This window comes from Sinohyriopsis cumingii, chromosome 16 (assembly GCF_028554795.1).
Source record: "Sinohyriopsis cumingii isolate HCF-2022 chromosome 16, ASM2855479v2, whole genome shotgun sequence".
Lineage (NCBI taxonomy): Eukaryota > Metazoa > Mollusca > Bivalvia > Unionida > Unionidae > Sinohyriopsis > Sinohyriopsis cumingii.
The window spans coordinates 5,895,713-5,913,790 of record NC_142976.1 but is presented as its reverse complement, the minus strand read 5'-3'; the positions used below and the strand labels follow the sequence as shown (position 1 = coordinate 5,913,790).

Genomic DNA, 18,078 nt, shown 5'->3' with positions numbered 1-18,078 from the left:
TTTCTATGTACATGTAAGTGCATAATGTATCACGTAGCTACTATTTCAAGACTTCTGAAACTGCATAGAAAAAGTAAAACTCAAAAAGAGTGTTGTTTCCACCCTTTTATTTCATATCACGTGTTTTCCCTAGCAAGCGTCACCTCTATGCGACGAATTGAACAGGAAAAGTATGCAAAAGGGTTCAAAAGGTAGGGCAAACATAACATCCCTTGTGTCGCCGTTTTTCATAAATTCCGCCATTGTTTCAGTCTAAGATGTTAGGTTTAAACGAGGTTCAAATATTCAGTTTAGAATCTAAGAGGTGCGCCCCTTAATTCAGTCACCGAAATAGCTCCTAATTCCGTTCTTATCCGGAAGTGCTCCAAAGGTAGAGATGCCATACATTCGACAAAATCCGTTAGTGACTACTCTAATGAGAACAACATTCGCACGTTGCGGTCAAATTGGTTCGAGGGGGAGTGAAAAGAGATAATTCCACTTGAAAAGAAAAAGCGTGCATTATATGCAAATAAGAGCCTGATGAATACTGGTGATCATCTGGGGTACTGGGAATTTTTGAAGAGCGAACTTTGGCTGAAGATAAAAAGCTGTTGCGGATTTCCTAATTAACTGATAAGCATACGACACGGACTTATGAAAAATAATATACGTCAGTTATGTCTAAAGAGAAAAAAAAAATGTTCGTAAATGCTAGGCTGAATACTGCATCATATCAAACACAAAATGAAAACAGCGTACCACATAAAGATCACCTACCGTATCCGACATAGCGTGGTGTTGACTTCTGTTTACAGCAATGGAGTCATCTTGTGTTCCAGCTTTCTACTGAAATCGGTTGACCCACGGATGTCGCAGATCAACATTTGATTAATTCGTACGCATATGAAATATGGCCGGGTTTCTCAGTTCGAGAGAGAAATTACATGGCTCAAAATGTGATTATTACGTCGATATTATCTGGTTTCATGTTTAGGACCAATATCTTTCAAGATTCAGAATCAAGCAGACGATTTGGCATATACGACTTTTGCACGTAACGGCGGCATTTGGGCTTTAAAGGCGAATCACACTACTGATTCTGTGTACAATAAATAGTTACTAAGTTACGCATATAGATGAGTGTCTGCTTACCGTAGGTTAAGGGCCAAATCAATTATAATCAACGCTTCTACTTCGTAAAAGTTGCTCGATTCTCGCTTCTGCTTGTTTTTATATCGATAAGCTGGATCAGGAATCGGTAACTCTGAAACATAGGACACGGTGTTATATTAACATTCTTGTGCATTTGAAGTTCGTTGGAATATAGGCGTATGGAATAAAATGCGTGAACAATTATTTGGAGCGTACGAAATTTATTACACCTCTAGCATACATATGGATCTATTTGCTGGTGTGTCTGCTACGCATAAATTCCTATAACAGCGATAGGATCATCTTCTTATCATGTGTACATGATTGAGCTGGTATATGGATTGACATGTGAAGGCAAGACGATAGGTGCCGCAAACCGCGGACCCTGGTACGAATCTCTGGAGAGTACTAATTAAAAAATCTCTAATCTTTATGACAATATTATTTATTCGTATTTTCTGCTTTGTTTGGTGTATATTCTCTCTCTCTCTCTCCCTCCCTCTCGCTCCCTCCCTCTCTAACCTTCATGACAATATTACTTATTCGTATTTTAAGAAGAAATATGTTAACGTTTGCAGGTATTATCTTGTTGGATCCAGGGATAGCATTTTCTGCTTTGTTTGGCGTATATTCTCTCTCTCTCTCTCTCTCTGACTTTCGTGGCCTTTCGCTTAAGTTAATATAGCAATTCCTATAACAGCTATAACAGCGATAGGATCATCTTCTTATCATGTGTACATAATCGAGCTGGTATATGGATTGACATGTGCAGGCAAGACGATAGGTGCCGTAAACCCCGGACCCTGGTACGAATCTCTGGAGAGTACTAATTAAAAAATCTCTAACCTTCATGACAATATTATTTATTCGTATTTTCTGCTTTGTTTGGTGTATATTCTCTCTCTCTCCCTCTCCCTCCCCCTCCCTTCCTCTCCCTCCCTCCCCCTCTCTCCAGGGATAGCATTTTCTGCTTTGTTTGGTGTATATTCTCTCTCACTCTCCCTCCCCTCCCTCTTCCTCCCCCCTTCTCTGCCTTTCGCGGCCAGTCTAAGTTGTCGGAATATAGCAAAATGGTAGTTAGTTTATTTTTTCCTAAGACTGTCATATTTGTCACACACACACACACACACACACACACACACACACACACACATCATTTGTCCTTTTAATAAGAAGTCAGTCTAGTACAAAATATTGAAATGAAAACTCATTTTGCTGATTAACCACAGACCACAGATAGCAATATTTCTAGTTATGTTGCATGGCTGCCTGGATTTGTCTTAGCTGTCAACTTATATTATGGACAATACAACTTTGTACAAGCACTATACCCGGATTAGTTTGGTTTGCAACACAGCAACACAAGCAGGTTATTTTTTCTAGCACCGATGCAACTGAGTAATATTCCTTGCACAAGGACACACTACGGTAGCTGACCCATGCTGGTCCGATGGTAGAATTCGAACCTGCACCTGAGTCCGGCAAGCTAACCACTGAACCAACGCACTTCCCTCCCATTACTGAATTACAAGATCTAGTAGACACCGACTAAAGGTCGAATAAAATTATAAGTTTATGGTTACAATCTAGTTTTCTTGTAGAAAGGAAAGCAATACAAATTCAAACATTTGTAATTATACTCAAATATCAGATGATTTGGGCCACCCTGTAGAAGGAGTTCAAATTGGATTTTAATTAGTAGGTTGTGTATAGACCGCTCAGTTACGTATCTAATTTTATACAAAAGAAAATAATTGGTGTTTCTTATCCCAGGGCCTGTGATCGCTCTCTACGGCTCTGTACAAATTCAGTGTTTTCCACCCTCCGGATCGCAACCCAAATCAAGGTTGCAAGGACGTTATGGAGGGTCGCCAGTATTTTTTCTTTTAGGGTGGGAAAAATATAAAAATGTGGAAACGGGCTTGTGGGGCTCAGAAAAAAAATATTTTTAAGATCGCTGCCAAATATGCTTCGGAACCACTGGTCCAAATGATACCTCTAAATAATTGTTCTCGTCATATATAAGGATTTGTGATGATTTGATTGCTTTGAATGTACTTACAGAATAGCTTAGAAATAACACAAACGTCTATAAATTATTTTTTATAATAATGCCCAGTCTGACACAGTATGATCAGTATATCCACATTTTGTACGTTTATTATCTTATCATGACCATTTTCCGAGTCAATAATGAAATTAAAGAACCCGTCTAAGGAAAACAATAACGTTTTCGTGCTTCCATCACACTTTGTAAGCACATACTGCAGAAAACCCTTAAACTGATCGTTCATTTAGGGTGCGCTCACCAGTTATTATGTACTTTTAAGAGAATGACCTATGTAAGTGAAGTTGCTTGCATTTAAAACATGCACAGTGCAGAGAATGTTGGCATATCTCTATGCTACTTGAATGTAATGTGGATGACATTTCTTTGGATATTGTACTTTTGGAAATTGTACATGAGCTAAACTCACTGCTAACTAAAATGACTGTTCCCTTGTGCTAAAAAAATCAGCCTGAATTAGCCTAAAGTACACTATACATAGCAGCTATTAAAATAGGGAAAAGTAATTTTGGCACACTAGACAATATCAGCTTCTGAAAGTGCAATGAAGGAATTACCAAATATATAAAATGTACAAAAAAGTTAATTGATCTTTTTTATACAATTTACCTCTGAAGTTTAGGAAGTGAAAATGACCAAGTGGAGCAAGCACGTTTTTGAAAGGTGCACATCTGGAGTAAGGCCAAGCTATATACTCTATAACCCACATTACACATATCAATCATACATCGGAATGAAAGGAAATAAAGGTTCTTTGAACTATACCTAAGATTTACAAGGTCTTTGTTAAATAGAAAGTATAACCAGCGAAGAAAGCCGTGGAAATGCTTTTTTCTTTAAAATTCTAACCTTTGCAAAATACGAAACTGTAGAGTGTACACCAGTGTGGCTAATTACTAATGTTGGGTTTTCGTAGTAATGTCGTTGTTATGTCAATTTTAAACTTGTACATTTGACAGGAGTCTGCATATATTCCGGACGTGGAGGAAGAGTTTAATTTGTGGACAATACCTTTGCTATTGGTTTTCATGAATTCTGATAATTTATAATATTATAATTTACATAGATGATCTTGCCATGAAACGACGCGGATAGTCCGTTAAGTGTGTGTATTGGAATTTTGTCCTATTTACTGTACATGTGTTACATTTAGGCTCTTACAAAACGATAGAAGAAACGAGTGAAGACAATAAGCTTTGCAAAAGTTAACAAATAATTTATTTCCCTAGAAAAACAAGGAAAAATTGAGAAAAAGAACTTACGGTTTTACGAATCAATCCAAAATAATCCAAGAATAATCCAAGAACTTAAAAATAGAAGTCCTAGCAATAAAAGGTCCTAATAAAACTGGGTTCGAATCCCGATGAAATCCAAAATCCAATGATGTGGCTGGCGCCGTACTGATTTGTCAACAGAAAATAATATTCCAGTGTTTAAATTCTATGTCAATTTCGATAACTCTCCTTGTCCAAGAATTAATTTAGAGCACCAGTATTTCCAGGGATAAATAATCTCTTGGAATCCAAATAATGTGAAGAAAAATTAAAAAATTCAACTCAAACTGGTCACAACAAAACACATTGAAGTGTCAGTGGTTTAAAGCCCGACTGCCCAAATTCTCTATAGAAACCAGTTATAAGTAGTTAATGGGGATCTTATAGGGTCTATGGGATTTATCATTACAGACCCCCTTGGGAACATATAGGGTCTATGTAAATTTAACATGGAGAAAAATCGTGGGAACATATAGGGTCTATGGGAATTAACATGGCCAAAAACCCTGGGACAATATAGGGTCTATGTAAATTTAACATGGAGAAAAATCGTGGGAACATATAGGGTCTATGGGAATTAACATGGCCAAAAACCCTGGGACAATATAGGGTCTATGTAAATTTAACATGGACATAAACCCTTGGGACTGTATAGGGTCTATGTAAAATTGAAACAGGGAGGGTCTCTATTTTTTTTTAAAAAAAATAAAATAAAAAAAGGGGTAGGCAATTCAAAGACTATCTCTTTTCGAGAAATATGGCTGGCCCTGAAAAGGGCCTTTGGGTTTTCTTCTTCTTCTTCTTCTTCTAATTTCTTCTTTTCCTCCACCAAGTTCTTATTTTATCTCCTACACTCTTCTTCTCTTTCTTTTTTTTCTTCTCCTCCTCTTCTTTCTTCTTCTCTTCCTCCTCTTCTTTCTTCCTCTTTTCATTTTCTTCTTCTTTTTCAATCTTTTCGTTCCATTTGCGTATTCTTATTCTTTCCTCTTCATCCTCCTTCTCCTCCTTGATCTCTTTCATGACACCACTAATCTTGTCCTTTGCTTTCCTTAAGTTATTAATTTCCATCTTCACACGATGGGGACTATAGGAATAATGGTCTTCAACCAGTCTTAATAGCATCTGTTCCATTATTCCTAAGTTGTCTAAAACGTCTTGCAAGGTTTGAATTTTGTCGATTTGGTTTGACGCCATCTTCTTTTTATTCTTTGCAGAATGGTTTGAACAACGAACACTGTGGGTTATTATAGTGAAAGCGCGGACGTGATGGAAAACATCCCCCTAAAAAACATAAAATCGATCTTACCTAGATCATGACCCAACAACGCGCGAACGTGAAGGAAAACATCCCCACTTTTCTCATTTCATATAATATAACCCAAACTATACTCTCCACATACGCTAAGAAACAATAAAGAAACCCATAATCTACTATTCACACAAACTTACTTTATTAGTTACTAACACAAACACACAATCACATACACTCCCACTATTAATAAAGAGTTAGTGTTTATTTTCACACTACTCTACCTACACACATTGGCAAATCGATCGTTATTTCTTTTCTAGAGTATTGGGTAGCCCTGAAAAGGGCTGTTTTGTTTGGAACTTCATGGACACCTGGTTAATGGTGGCACCTTCCAGGCCTGGCGCCACATACACATCTTATCCCCCAGTTACTTTTTACCTTTTGGGGGGAGAGAGCAGAGACAGGATATGTCGCTTCAGAATCCCAATTTTCGCTCTCTGGGATTTTGAAATTTCTTCTCTCCTTTTCCTCCTCCTCTTCTTTGTTTCTTCTTTCCTCTTTATATCTTCTTTCTTCTTCTTCTTTATATCTTCTCTCCTCCTCTTCTTTGTTTCTTCTTTCCTCCTCTCTTATCCTTCCCTCCTCGACAATGGCTTCCGCGGCCAGTTCATTTAATATGCGCCTGGCATATTCCAGATGCACATGAAGCTCCAACAGTTTCTCAAGTCTCGTGTTCATTTTTTGGTGTTGATCAATCAGCAAGGGTAGCTGGACTGCCGAACGAGTTTCAATTTATACTGAAAGCGCGGACGTGAAGGAAAACATCCCCCTAATAACATAAAATTCATCTTACCTTGATCATGACCAAAAAAAACAACAACGCGCGGACCTAAAAGAAACACTCACTCACTTTTTATGCTACCCATCACTATTTTAAAATTTTTTATAAATCACTTCAATAGACTATCCACATACGCAAAGCAATTCAATCTAACTCCAAATATACACCTCAAACACTAAGAAAAGATATCATTTTAATCTACTATCCACACCAACTTACTTGAGCTCTTACAAGCACTAACACACCAACACATACACTTTCACTATCAATAAAGAGTTAGTGTTTATTTTCACACTACTCTACCTACACACACACATTGGCAAATCGATCGTTACTTCTTTTCTAGAGTATTGGGGTAGCCCTGAAAAGGGCTGTTTTTTTGTTTGCTATGGCATTCTTTTTTAGTTTCTAAGAATGCGATGTCCTCTGAGGATAGACTTTCTGGCGATAGGTCTGCTTCTTCGGAAAGAGAAGAAGAACTCTTTGGTGTCGATACGACAATCGACAAAGCCTCTGTCAGCTTCAGGTTGTTGCTGCTGTTGCTGTTGTTGCTGCTGTTGCTGCTGTCTCTGAAGTCTGTACTTCTCCGTCCATTCTTCTTTTTCCCTGTTCACTTCTTCTCTGAAGAGCTCTTCTATCAGGTCTTCAGTGATTTTTAACATTCTCACATTCTCTATTTCTTCTGGCTTCGGTATCAGACTGTGTCTGACCCTATGCAAATTCACGTAGGCTTCGTTGAGCTTAGCTAGTTTGGAGCACATCTTCTTAGGAGGATGAGTCGACAATGGATGGCTAGACTTGAAACAACCCCGGTTATTATAGTTAAAGCGCGGACGTGAAGGAAAACATCCCCCTAATAACACGATTTTCGACTCGCAACGTTCAGTGATTGTCATGAGAGGGATAGTAAGAAATGAAAGAGCATCAATTCAACATTCTTATAGCTAAACAAAAGACAAAAGCATTTTTTCAAAACACAACATTTTTTATTCAAAAATCACTTAACACTAAACAACAACTCTAACATTTTTAACAATAATCCAACACTATAACATCAAACCATATTTTTTCAAATCACTAACATTTTTTTCTCAATTAACAATCTACTTTAAACAGGGCTGACAACGTTGTGAATGAAATTGTGATTTCCACTGTTGGAAATCATTAGGCCATTGATGGACACTACGTTTCCTAGCTTGAGACAAAAGATAAGCATAATGGTCACAAAACCATCGATCTACTTTCACATCGTTTCTAGCAGAAGAACGAGGATCGAAATGAGTCACTAAATGTTCTAAGGAATAGCCCAGGCTGCGATGATGCAGAAAATACACACAGTACTGTCCACACACCAAGGAATCTGTGCCTTGTAATTTCACATTATTGAATCGGGTGGTTTGAGCATTTCTTCTCATAAAGTCGATGATATCGTCTTCCAAAGGGGGCAATCCGTACGAATCAAAATATTCCACACAGCCTTCTTGAGGAAAGTAGACGGCTACCCAGTGGGTTCCTGGGAGATGACTGTCGTCCGTGTTGATCACGTAAGCTTGATGGTCTTTAGGTTTGCGATGAGGGAGTTCATCTTTAGCACAGACGACAGGATTCCAAGAAGCCGTATACGAACTGTGGTTCAAAAGGTAATAAAGTTCCCAGGTATCCATTGATTTGTGTTTTTTCTTCTTCACAGGTAATAATAAGTCGTCAATTCGATCCTGACTTTTTGCTTGAAAATGTCTGACGAATAAACGGTTATTCGTTCTGTTTCCTCACTCTGATTCAGGAGAGCTTCGATACGATGGATCTCTTGAGTGGTTAATGGTGGACAAGAATGCTCACGCAAGTCTTTATACCACTGGTGCAACACGTCTTTGTTTGAGATGAGACTCCAAGCTTCGTCCAGATACTCGTCCAATTTTTCTTCTTGACTTAACATCAGGCATTTATCGTGTTGAATTTGACTGGGATGATCGTTTTGACATCCATAGCAATTTTTCTTGATCAATTCCGTCATTTTGTCGACCAAGTGTTTGGCAAAACAGGAGACTAAATGGGCTTCTTGTTCTGGCCATCTTGACTTCATCATGACAACTTCTTCGTCTTTGTCTTGGGATCCTTCTTCCACGATCTCCTCACATTCCGTCTCCAAAGTTTCTCCACTTTGTAAAGAGGGATAACAGTCTTCCATGGTTTCTAATAATCTAGAATGACTTCTCTCAAACTGTTGATTTCTATGGTATTATCAAATTCTGCATACAGGATGACGTTCAACGTTACATCATCTTCAGGGGTTCGGTTTCCAAACTGAATTTCCACACGAATCTGGCCGGATTTTATAGGGTGGAAATGTCCCTCGTCGCTGCCTTGGTCTGGAGTGAAATCGAAAGCCCACAAAGCATAGCCTCCGTCATAATCGTCGTACGTAATACCGTGACTGGTGTTGGTTCCTAACTGACCCGTGGCTTCGTACAGGGACAAGTACGATCTCAAGTAATTCTTCTTCTCAAAGTCGGGTTCGAAAGGTCGGGTACACAAGGACTTGCCATCACGACTGACTTCGATTTTCTTCACGTTGAAGTGATGAAAGTTGAAAGGATTTTTAGTGAAGGCTCCGTTGAAGGCTTCATTCGAGACCATGCCAACGATCAAACGTTTGGGTAGCTGTCCTTGGAACAGATGATCTTCGATCATGGATTTCTGTCCCCTAGGAATAGTGAAAGTTTTCACTTCCACGCGTCGTATGGGATACTTGGCGGTCGTTCTGCTCAACGTCTGACTGATGTCGTTACCTACTTTAGGTAACACTTCCACACGGCGTACGTAGAGTCTGGCTTCTTCGATTTTGGTTTTGTAATCGGCACTGTCAGCTATTAAATGGAAAGCGGTACTGCTACGATTCAGTCTCAGGCGAACATTCACCCCGTTCAGCAAATATTTTTCTTGCAACCACATGTCCAAATGCAAACGATCCATCAGTTCTAAACTTTGGTTGACTCCCATGATTCTCTTTCTTCGTTCTACAAATCCCTCATTGGTGGTTGTTTTTGATTTGGGGTCAGCTTCAAGACCTGTTTTATCAAATTCGCCCGCTTCGTCAGGTTCCCATAGCACGCAAGCATTGAGATGACTATCCTTGGCATCTATTCCGTACGTCAAGAGATTTTCCAGGTAGGCACGGTAAGGGTAAGTATCCATGCTGCTACTGACTAGTTTGTTATTCAAGTACAAGTCCACTGAGCTGAACAAGGAATGCATGAAATTGTTGACGGGAGCTACTGGCTCAGTGTCTATATCATTTCCATCCTTATCTAGAACTTTGACTTTCAAGTACAAGTAACTGCTATTCAGATCGATGTAATCTTCGGGTTGTCCTTTGATTTCAAACTCGATGGGAGCGGAATCGGCCAATGAGGAGACGGGATGAAATTCCACCCACTGGGATTCTTGCATCGTCATCATGGTGGGGGGCATGGCAAACAGATCCAGTTCCGTCTTGGAACAGGCGCAAGACTCTCGGTGCATCATTTTTTCTGTGTTTCAATAATCGAAAACGTCTAAGTCTCGAACGGTTCTTCTTTTCTTGGCCTTTCTCGCTTGAAGTCTGGTGAAAGGGTGTTTTCTTCGTCGTCTCTTTCTGCCTTGTCCTTGCTGAATGCCTGACTCGGTAGCGTGCAGGGCATTTATAGGTGTGTCTCGTCGGCCTAAAATGTCTTTGCCCGTTTGCAGCAAGACATTTTTGCCTGCCCTCATGAAGGCTTCTTTAGGGTTTTGTTTGTCGATGATGACATTTTGGAGAAATTCTTTGCCTTGCGTCAGTGCCGCATCTTTCAAGGCGTGCAATCCGCGTGTCACCATCGGTTTCAACACCGGGACCACCGAACGAAAGGCCGATTTTAACATATCTCCTAAACCGTGTCCTCGCTGTCGTGCAACCCCTCGGTACACTGGATACATGACTTACTTACGAATCGTGAGAGAACCGTTTTCGAAAATGGAGTTTCACCGTGACTTTTCCTTTGGTGAATGGAATATTTTGTCCCAAATCTCCTTTTATAGTAATGTTGACCGTGTCCAAATACGACTTGCTGACGGGTAAATAATGAGGATGTACAAATTCGCGGTGGACGTGGTAAGTGTTTCCACCTTCCTCGTCAGTGTTCGTGGTAGAATCCACTTTGAAAGGAATGACACGCAGTAATGGCACAGAGGTGTGTCCCACCACGTTGTACTCCACCACATCGGAGTACACGAACATTAAATTCAGTCCTTGGTTCAGTTCTACCGGTTTTCCAAAAGCTCTGTAAAAATCCATATTACTGTTGATCTTGGGGCTCCAATTGTTTGTGACCATTGTTGAATGTCCACCCAAAATTTCAAACAAACTACCATTGAACCTGAAGGACAATGTGTCCGTATCTGAAAATTTCATCAGTAAGCGACGAGCCACTTTATGGTACTCCAGGGTGACACTTTTTTTGGCTCTGTTCAGGGCTTTGCCAAAGGCGAACTCGAACCTGTCCACAATAGTGTCCACCAAATGTTGGCCACTAAAATAAAACCCTGCTGGAATTTTCAAGGTGTAGATACTGAAGGCTGGTTTGCTGGCTGGTCTTGTGATCCCTGAAAACCCGATGTCAGTCATGGCTTCTTGTAATTGTTGGTTCAGGATTTCGACCTCAAAAAAGTTTTGTTTTTCGGTGATGTTTTGGATTTGTGTAGGGTGAATCATTTCTACTAAAGCCACTTCCCAATGGGCTTCGTGATCTAAGGGGATGGCTTGAGGTAATTTGGCCGTGTAACAGCACAATGTGTTATTGGGAAACACCTCCATGGAACTGTCACTGGGTAAGGTCAAGTAAAATTGGTTTTGGTGACTCATAATTCCAGAGTTCTGTGGCTGTCCGAGGGGATATTACTGGACGTCAGAGGTGTGTCTCCGCCCAAAATGGGGTTCTGGTTGTGGTTGTTGTTGGAGTGGTGACTGGCACTGGCACTGGACACAACGTTCCCGTTCGAGGAGAATTTCAGGGAGGGATTGGGAAGCAGGTAACCGATGCAACTGCTCAATAAAATGGTCCACAATTGTTTGTCTCCTTGTTGCAAACTCAAATTGGCGATGGCTGCCCCGATGACACAATACACCACGAAGATTTGGCAGAAAAAGACGATTTGCGTTTTAGGCACACGTTCTCCACACCACACCCACAAGGGTTGTTTTTGTAAATCTTGCACAGAAGAACTAGGTGAAGGAGGATTGGTCGACGTAGCTGCGTCTGATGTGTGAAAGGGCATGATGGTCACTTCTTTTTATATTCGATGACTTGCGAAGCGTCGATCCAAGAATCGAAACTGGGTGGATATCCTTTCCAACGTACTTTGACTTCTTTGACACGTCGTTTGCCCACTTTACGGGTTCTGCGTTCGAGAATGCTTTCGATGTCGTACACGTCGTCTTCTTTTTTGGTGACACGTTGTAACTCGGGCAAATAAAACGTTCCTTTGAGCACTTCTCCGTTCATGTCTTCCAATTTATAGACGGCAGGATGACGGCCATGCACTCGTCCAGTGACGCGAAACAATTCGGTCGTCCAGTTAGGTAAGTAACCTTTGTCGAAAGTGCGTTTGGTTTTGCCAATGCGCACCCAATCTCCTACGGCCAACTCTCCACTTTTCTTGGGGACAGCCCTCGTCGGGGACGTACCGAACAGACGCTCAAACACCAACACTTCATTGTCGGGAGTCACGTCTTGCGGGGCACGTCCGATGCTTCGATGGTAAGATTGGTTGTACGCTTGCACCAGGTGCGGTAAGATGTCGATGTACTTCAGAGTGTGGTGATGCGTAAAATATTTCCACATGCGTTCTTTCAAAGTGCGTTGAAAACGCTCCACGATGCTGGCTTTGGTTTCGGGATTCTCGGTGGTAAAAAAATGAATGTCACGTTTCTTTAATTCTTTTTGGAAAGCTTGGTTCAGAAATTCGGTGCCTTTGTCCGTTTGCCATCGAAGAGGGTGACGGCCACTTTGTTTCAACACTCGTTGCAGGGCTCGCACTAACTCGCTGCTGGATTTGGAAGTCAAGGGCACGACCCAGGCAAATTTGGAAAAGACGTCGATGACACAAAACAGATATTTGTAGCCACGATTGTAGCTGGCCAAATGAGAGACATCGGCTAAATCGGCTTGCCATTGATGATCGATGCCTTCCACTCGGGTGCGACTTCTGGCAAACTTGCGTCGAATGGGTTTGTGCAAAGTGTAGGTAGCTTGTTCTTGTAACCATCGTTGCACTTGAGGTAAACGGAGACTTTTCAGTCGCGTTTTGGCAGCACGATACAATTTTTGAACTCCTGCGTAACCTGCAGGATGCGAGGGATCGTAGTAAATGCTAGCTAAGACTTTTTCCATTTTTTTGTGTTGATTGGTGTCTTAATAAGGCACCCACTCTTGGAAGAGGCTACTCTTTTTCTCTTGGGGTATTTTCTTGGATTGCAAGGCTTTGCGTGTGCGACCGGCAATAGGTGTTGAAGAGGAGGATGTCTGAGCAGGGGATATCGGTTCTTGTTTCACTTCTGTCTTCACTTTCTTTTTCTCTTGTGAGGAAGAAGGGGTGGCCATCATCTTTTTAATCCATCCAATTCTGGAGGTAGGTGGTGTTGTTAACTTGCGTACTTTTTCTGGTGGAGTTTGAAACCCTTCTTCTTCTTCTTCTTTTCCTTTTTCTGTCTTGGTCACGGGTAGTGGTGGAACTGGTACCGGTACTGGTGATGGTGCTGGACTTTTCATCAAGGCCTTAAAATCTTTCAAAGTGGGTAGAGCTGTTTCGTCTAAAGCTTTCTGGTGAAAGAGTTGTAGTCGTTGCAAGAGTTGACCGTACTTTTGCGATTTTTCTGTTTCGGACAAATCTTGGCGATCCATCAAGGATTGCAATTCGTGTTGTAACTGGGACATCTCGCTCAAATGGGGATTGGGAGGTAAATGAGGGGTGCGTTGTTCTTGCCACCGATGGTATTCCATCCATCGTTTGTAAGGCACTAAAGCTAGTTTTCGTCCTTCCATGGGGTTGTCAGGGGTCGATTCTGAGATCTTGGGACTTCCGAGGGCCTTTTTATCTTGCTCCCACCAGTCCTCCCAACATGGTCCCCAAGACTCCTTTCAGTATGGGGCCTAACAAGAGAGGTAAAATGCCTCCACGTTGGACCAACATCTTCTTTTTTTGACGAATGGGAATTTTCTTTCGAACCATTTGGCGAAGAACGTGACGATGTTTTCCTAAGCATTGTTTCTGGTGTTTGGACAAAGGGATCGTGCCTTTCAAAACGTTCAAACAACATTCGCACACGGTATCGATGACCTCTTTGGAGGCCGTTTGAATGAGTTTTTTTCGTAGGGGTGAAGAAGCTTTGGACAGGACAGATAACATGTCCCCATGTTTAGCTAAACGTGGTGGCAGTCCTTTCCTTTTCTTTCCTTGGGGTTTTCTGGAGGGTGACATTTTTTGCTTGTGGTTCCGGGACATTCACCGAACAGACACTAACGTCGATGACTTAACGCACACCCTTTTATCTTTTTTTTGGGACTATCGCTTTGTCATAAAGGTGACAATGTTTTTCCCAAAATCACCAAGGAATCCTCCCCTTTGTTGACGCCTCTTTTTCTTGGAACGACTGTGTCTTTTCTTAGGGTAATGTCGATGCTTGGCTAAGCGCTTTGTCGGATGACGCGTCTGCCTTTGTCTCTTTCTTTTGTGGCTTCTTGGAGGTGACATCTTTTTTACAAGTTCACTGATACCCCGACTTGGTCACAGGCTCTTTTTATACTGGAACGCGTCGCCACTGATTGTCTTTACGTTTTATCAGTTTGAGGACAGGCATGACACGTCGTGCAGGGGTACGCAACGGACTAAATCGAGCCAGTTCTTGCTTGGACAAATCCAGTAAACTTTGTAACATGCCCGATCTTTCTTGGACTTTGATTTTGGGAGAAGGTACTTTGTGAGCAGCAGCCACTGCCACTAAATTGGAGGGTCCTGCCACTGGGGAAGTTCTTTTGGGGGTCATCAACGGAGATGTTCTTGGTGTGATCAACGTCTCCAAGTACTCCTCAGTTCTGGGTGTCATCAACGGAGAAGTGGATGAACGTGAGGATGCCGGAGACGCAGTCACTGCCGTGGCAGGTCGTGGTTTGCGAGTGTAAGGTTGCGTCCTGGCCGAAGTGCCTCTCTTGCGACTAGTTTTCTTCTGTGGACTTTTCTTTTTCTGGGGGCTTTTTCTCTGTTTCTTTTTCTGGGGGCTTCTTTTCTTTTTCCGGGGTGGTGGTGTCTGGTAAGAGGAGGGTCCTGCCACTGGAGAAGTTATTCTTCTTGGGGACCTGGTCTTTTTCTTTTTCTTCTTGGGGCTTCGTTGGACTTTTGTCTTGGGGATAACTTTGGGGGCATTAGGATCCCATCTTAAGAGTGAGCGAATGATGACCCCTCCTAGAGTACCGCTCCCTCCAGGTTTCAAAATGATTTGTTTTTTGGTTTGAGTGTCGATGCGGGGATCGGCCAGTTGGACCAAAGCGACTTTGTTTCGATCGAAAAAGCGTTGGGTTTGATGAGGAATCTGAATGATTCCTTGGAGTAATTGACGTGCCGTCACCGTGAACCATCGTAAGACTTCTTTGAGACTAGCTTCTAAGACACGGGCTCGTGTTTGTGGATTTTTTTCTCGACTGATGCCATACAAGGCACGAATCAATTTGACGGGAAGATGCGACTGAAGGGACGTCATGTTCACACTGTGTGAGACAGACGAAAAAGGGTCTGAGGTTTTTATAGATTTTTTGATGGGGAGTGAAATGAAGTCGAGGACGGAGACGTGTACAGGACAGGCCCTCCGTCTTGGCACCAGTGGTGAAACAAGTGGGTACGAAATCGCAAATCCTCGGGGGTCGTAGGTTTCAAATCGACGAGTAAATAGGCGTGTGGCGTTTGAGTGGCATCGTCGTACGCCTGAGTCAGCCAAGGCGTTCCTAACTGTTTGGCTAAGACTTGCACTTGCGATTTATCTCGAGGGCTTTTAAACAAGACCACGTAATGCGCATTGAGACTGATGGTGCGATGGGCTTTACTTTGTTGAAACAAATTTTGGGTGATGTAAATGACACTGGCATTACGGTGATGCCCTTTGCGCGTGAACCACAATTTAATTTCTTCTTCGTCTTCTCCTAACATGTCGTCGAAAATGACCAAATGGGTTTGACGGGAGTCAGAGACGATGCCGTCGTCTTCTTTAGGAATGCCTTCCACAAACACGATGGAATCGCCTTGACTTTCTCGCAAGAGGCTGTACGCCGATTGCCACTCTTTGTAACACCACACGATCCGTTGAGGTGGCCGATCGATCAAATGATGTTTATGTTCGATCAAACGTTTGACGAATTCGGTTTTGCCTGAACCGCTAGGTCCAGCAATGAGCATGTTAAAGGGATGGCGAAGATACAAAGCCTCCCAACTGGCACGATCTAAGTGTTCGTCGATGACTTTGACAGTAGAGGAAGAGGGAGCAGAGACAGCAGAGGTAGCCATGGTGTGAGAAATGTCACTTGTGACACGAAAACGAACAAGACAAGAGTTTATATACTTTTTCAGAACACGTTTATTGAATGTTTTTTATCAAACATGAATACGAAAGACAAAAATACATAAAAGCCAAAGGCTTAAGTACAAGGATAAAAGGCACATGATAACGATGAACGTGGAATAAACACAAGTGTCTGTACAACAATCACATCTTTTGGGTAATGTTCTAACCAGTTCAACAGGGGGTAAGGTCACACAAGTGTCCTCCCGAAAGGGTCTTTCAGGTCTGTCCACGACAGTCCTGTCCTGGGTGACGGGTTCTTCTGGCACCGTCACTAACACGGGTTGAAAAGTAACTTTTTTCCTTGAACAACTCTCGTGCATACTGGGCCACTTCTTGGGTCCAAGCCTCAAAATCCCATTCTTTCCAGGCACGGACATCTGTCCAATGGGGATGTAAGTCACAAGCTACACACACATCGTCATACACGTCTTGGGTAGCTAAAAGTTGACGAATCTTTTTTTCCCGTAGAGGTCGAGAAGTATCCAGATGAAAACGCAAGGCTTTGAGCAAAAGGAGTTTTTCGTGACCATTTAAGGCCATGGAGGTGGTAAGTACTGATCGTAAAGAGTCCACAAAGAATCGGCTGGTAAACGAAATCCCAAAAAACAAGTCACTAAGACACACACCACTTGTCGTCCCAAATTGAATGGATACAGTTCTTGTAATAATCGATGGTAATGATCCACGGTTTGAATATGGTCATTGAGTTCCTTCCACGGAATCTGTTGGATGACATGTGACATAAGTCGTGGCATGGCAGCCTGTTTTTATAGTCTCTTTGTTTCGGAAACAATACACGTACTTTCTAGCCAGAGATCTTCGTTCTCCAGTAGGGAATCTAAATCTTGCATACTGTAACCGAAACTTCAGAGTTCGTTTAGAAGTTTCCTCTTCCTCTAAGTAGATTCCACGTAAAATATGTTGATAATCCTTTAACTTGTCTTCCTCAATGTATTGCTGTAGGTGAATCTCGAAGTAACCAAAATAATGAACATTTCGATCATTCACTAACTCAAAGTGTTGAACAAGGTCTGACCACTGAAACAATTTCTGACGAATCAGTTCTCTTATACCATTCAGGTACCAGTGGTTAAAGATCTGGTGACGTAACGGATGCAATTGTTCTTTACGTTTGACTTGTATTTTCACCAGCTCTCGGTAAATGCGTTCTCTCAACTCCACAGGCAAAGCACGAATGTTCTCTAGCAAAGTATCCATGAATAGGTCATACTAAATCCTCTTTGGTCTGACACAAGAAATGTACTCTTTGCACAAACATGGTTTCACTTCAGTGTCAAATTTAAATCGTTGAGTCACTAATCTACACATGACAATTCGTTCAGAAGTTTCCTCTTTCACTAAGTTGACATTGTGTTCAAGATGTTGGTAATTCGTTAACTCTTCCTCTGGAATTCGATGCAGTACGTTTACAATGATGTAGGTAGAATCGTCCATACCAAACCAATCCTTTTTAAAACTAGAGGATCGTTGATCAATGTCTGTCCGATGGAACACTTTCAATTGAATCAATCCTTGTATAGCCTTCAGGTACCAGTGGTTCAAACACCGGTGACGTAACGGATGCAATTGTTCTTTACGTTTCACTTGTATTTTGACCAGCTCTCGGTAAATGCGTTCTCTCAACTCCACAGGCAAAGCACGAATGTTCTCTTGTAAAGTATCCATGAACAGATTATTATGGTAAGAAGTTACTTCAATGTCTCGGTCCCACTAAGGGTAAGTAATGACAATTCGGTGACCATCGAGCATGTTCTACGTAGGCCGAATCTTGCGGTTCCCAGTGGTGAAGTGTCACATCGCAACTGAAGCACCTGACTTTATCTCCTTCGCCCAAGTAGAAAAATCCGGCTCTGGCTAATTCTT

General features: G+C 41.8%; 1 protein-coding gene across 4 annotated transcripts in view; it reads right to left on the bottom strand.

The window, feature by feature from the left end:
• LOC149779869 (uncharacterized) overlaps positions 1 to 18,078 on the bottom strand; it is a 135,020-nt gene that overhangs the window by 102,638 nt on the left and 14,304 nt on the right. For all 4 annotated transcript variants that reach the window (XR_016414949.1, XM_089936541.1, XM_089936543.1 and 1 more), the window contains exon 2: positions 1,135 to 1,246. Coding sequence is in view for 3 of the 4 variants with exons in the window: in XM_089936541.1 (XP_089792667.1) it covers positions 1,135 to 1,246 (112 nt within the window). In the remaining variant the exon portion in view is untranslated. The remainder of the gene's footprint in view (positions 1 to 1,134; positions 1,247 to 18,078) is intronic.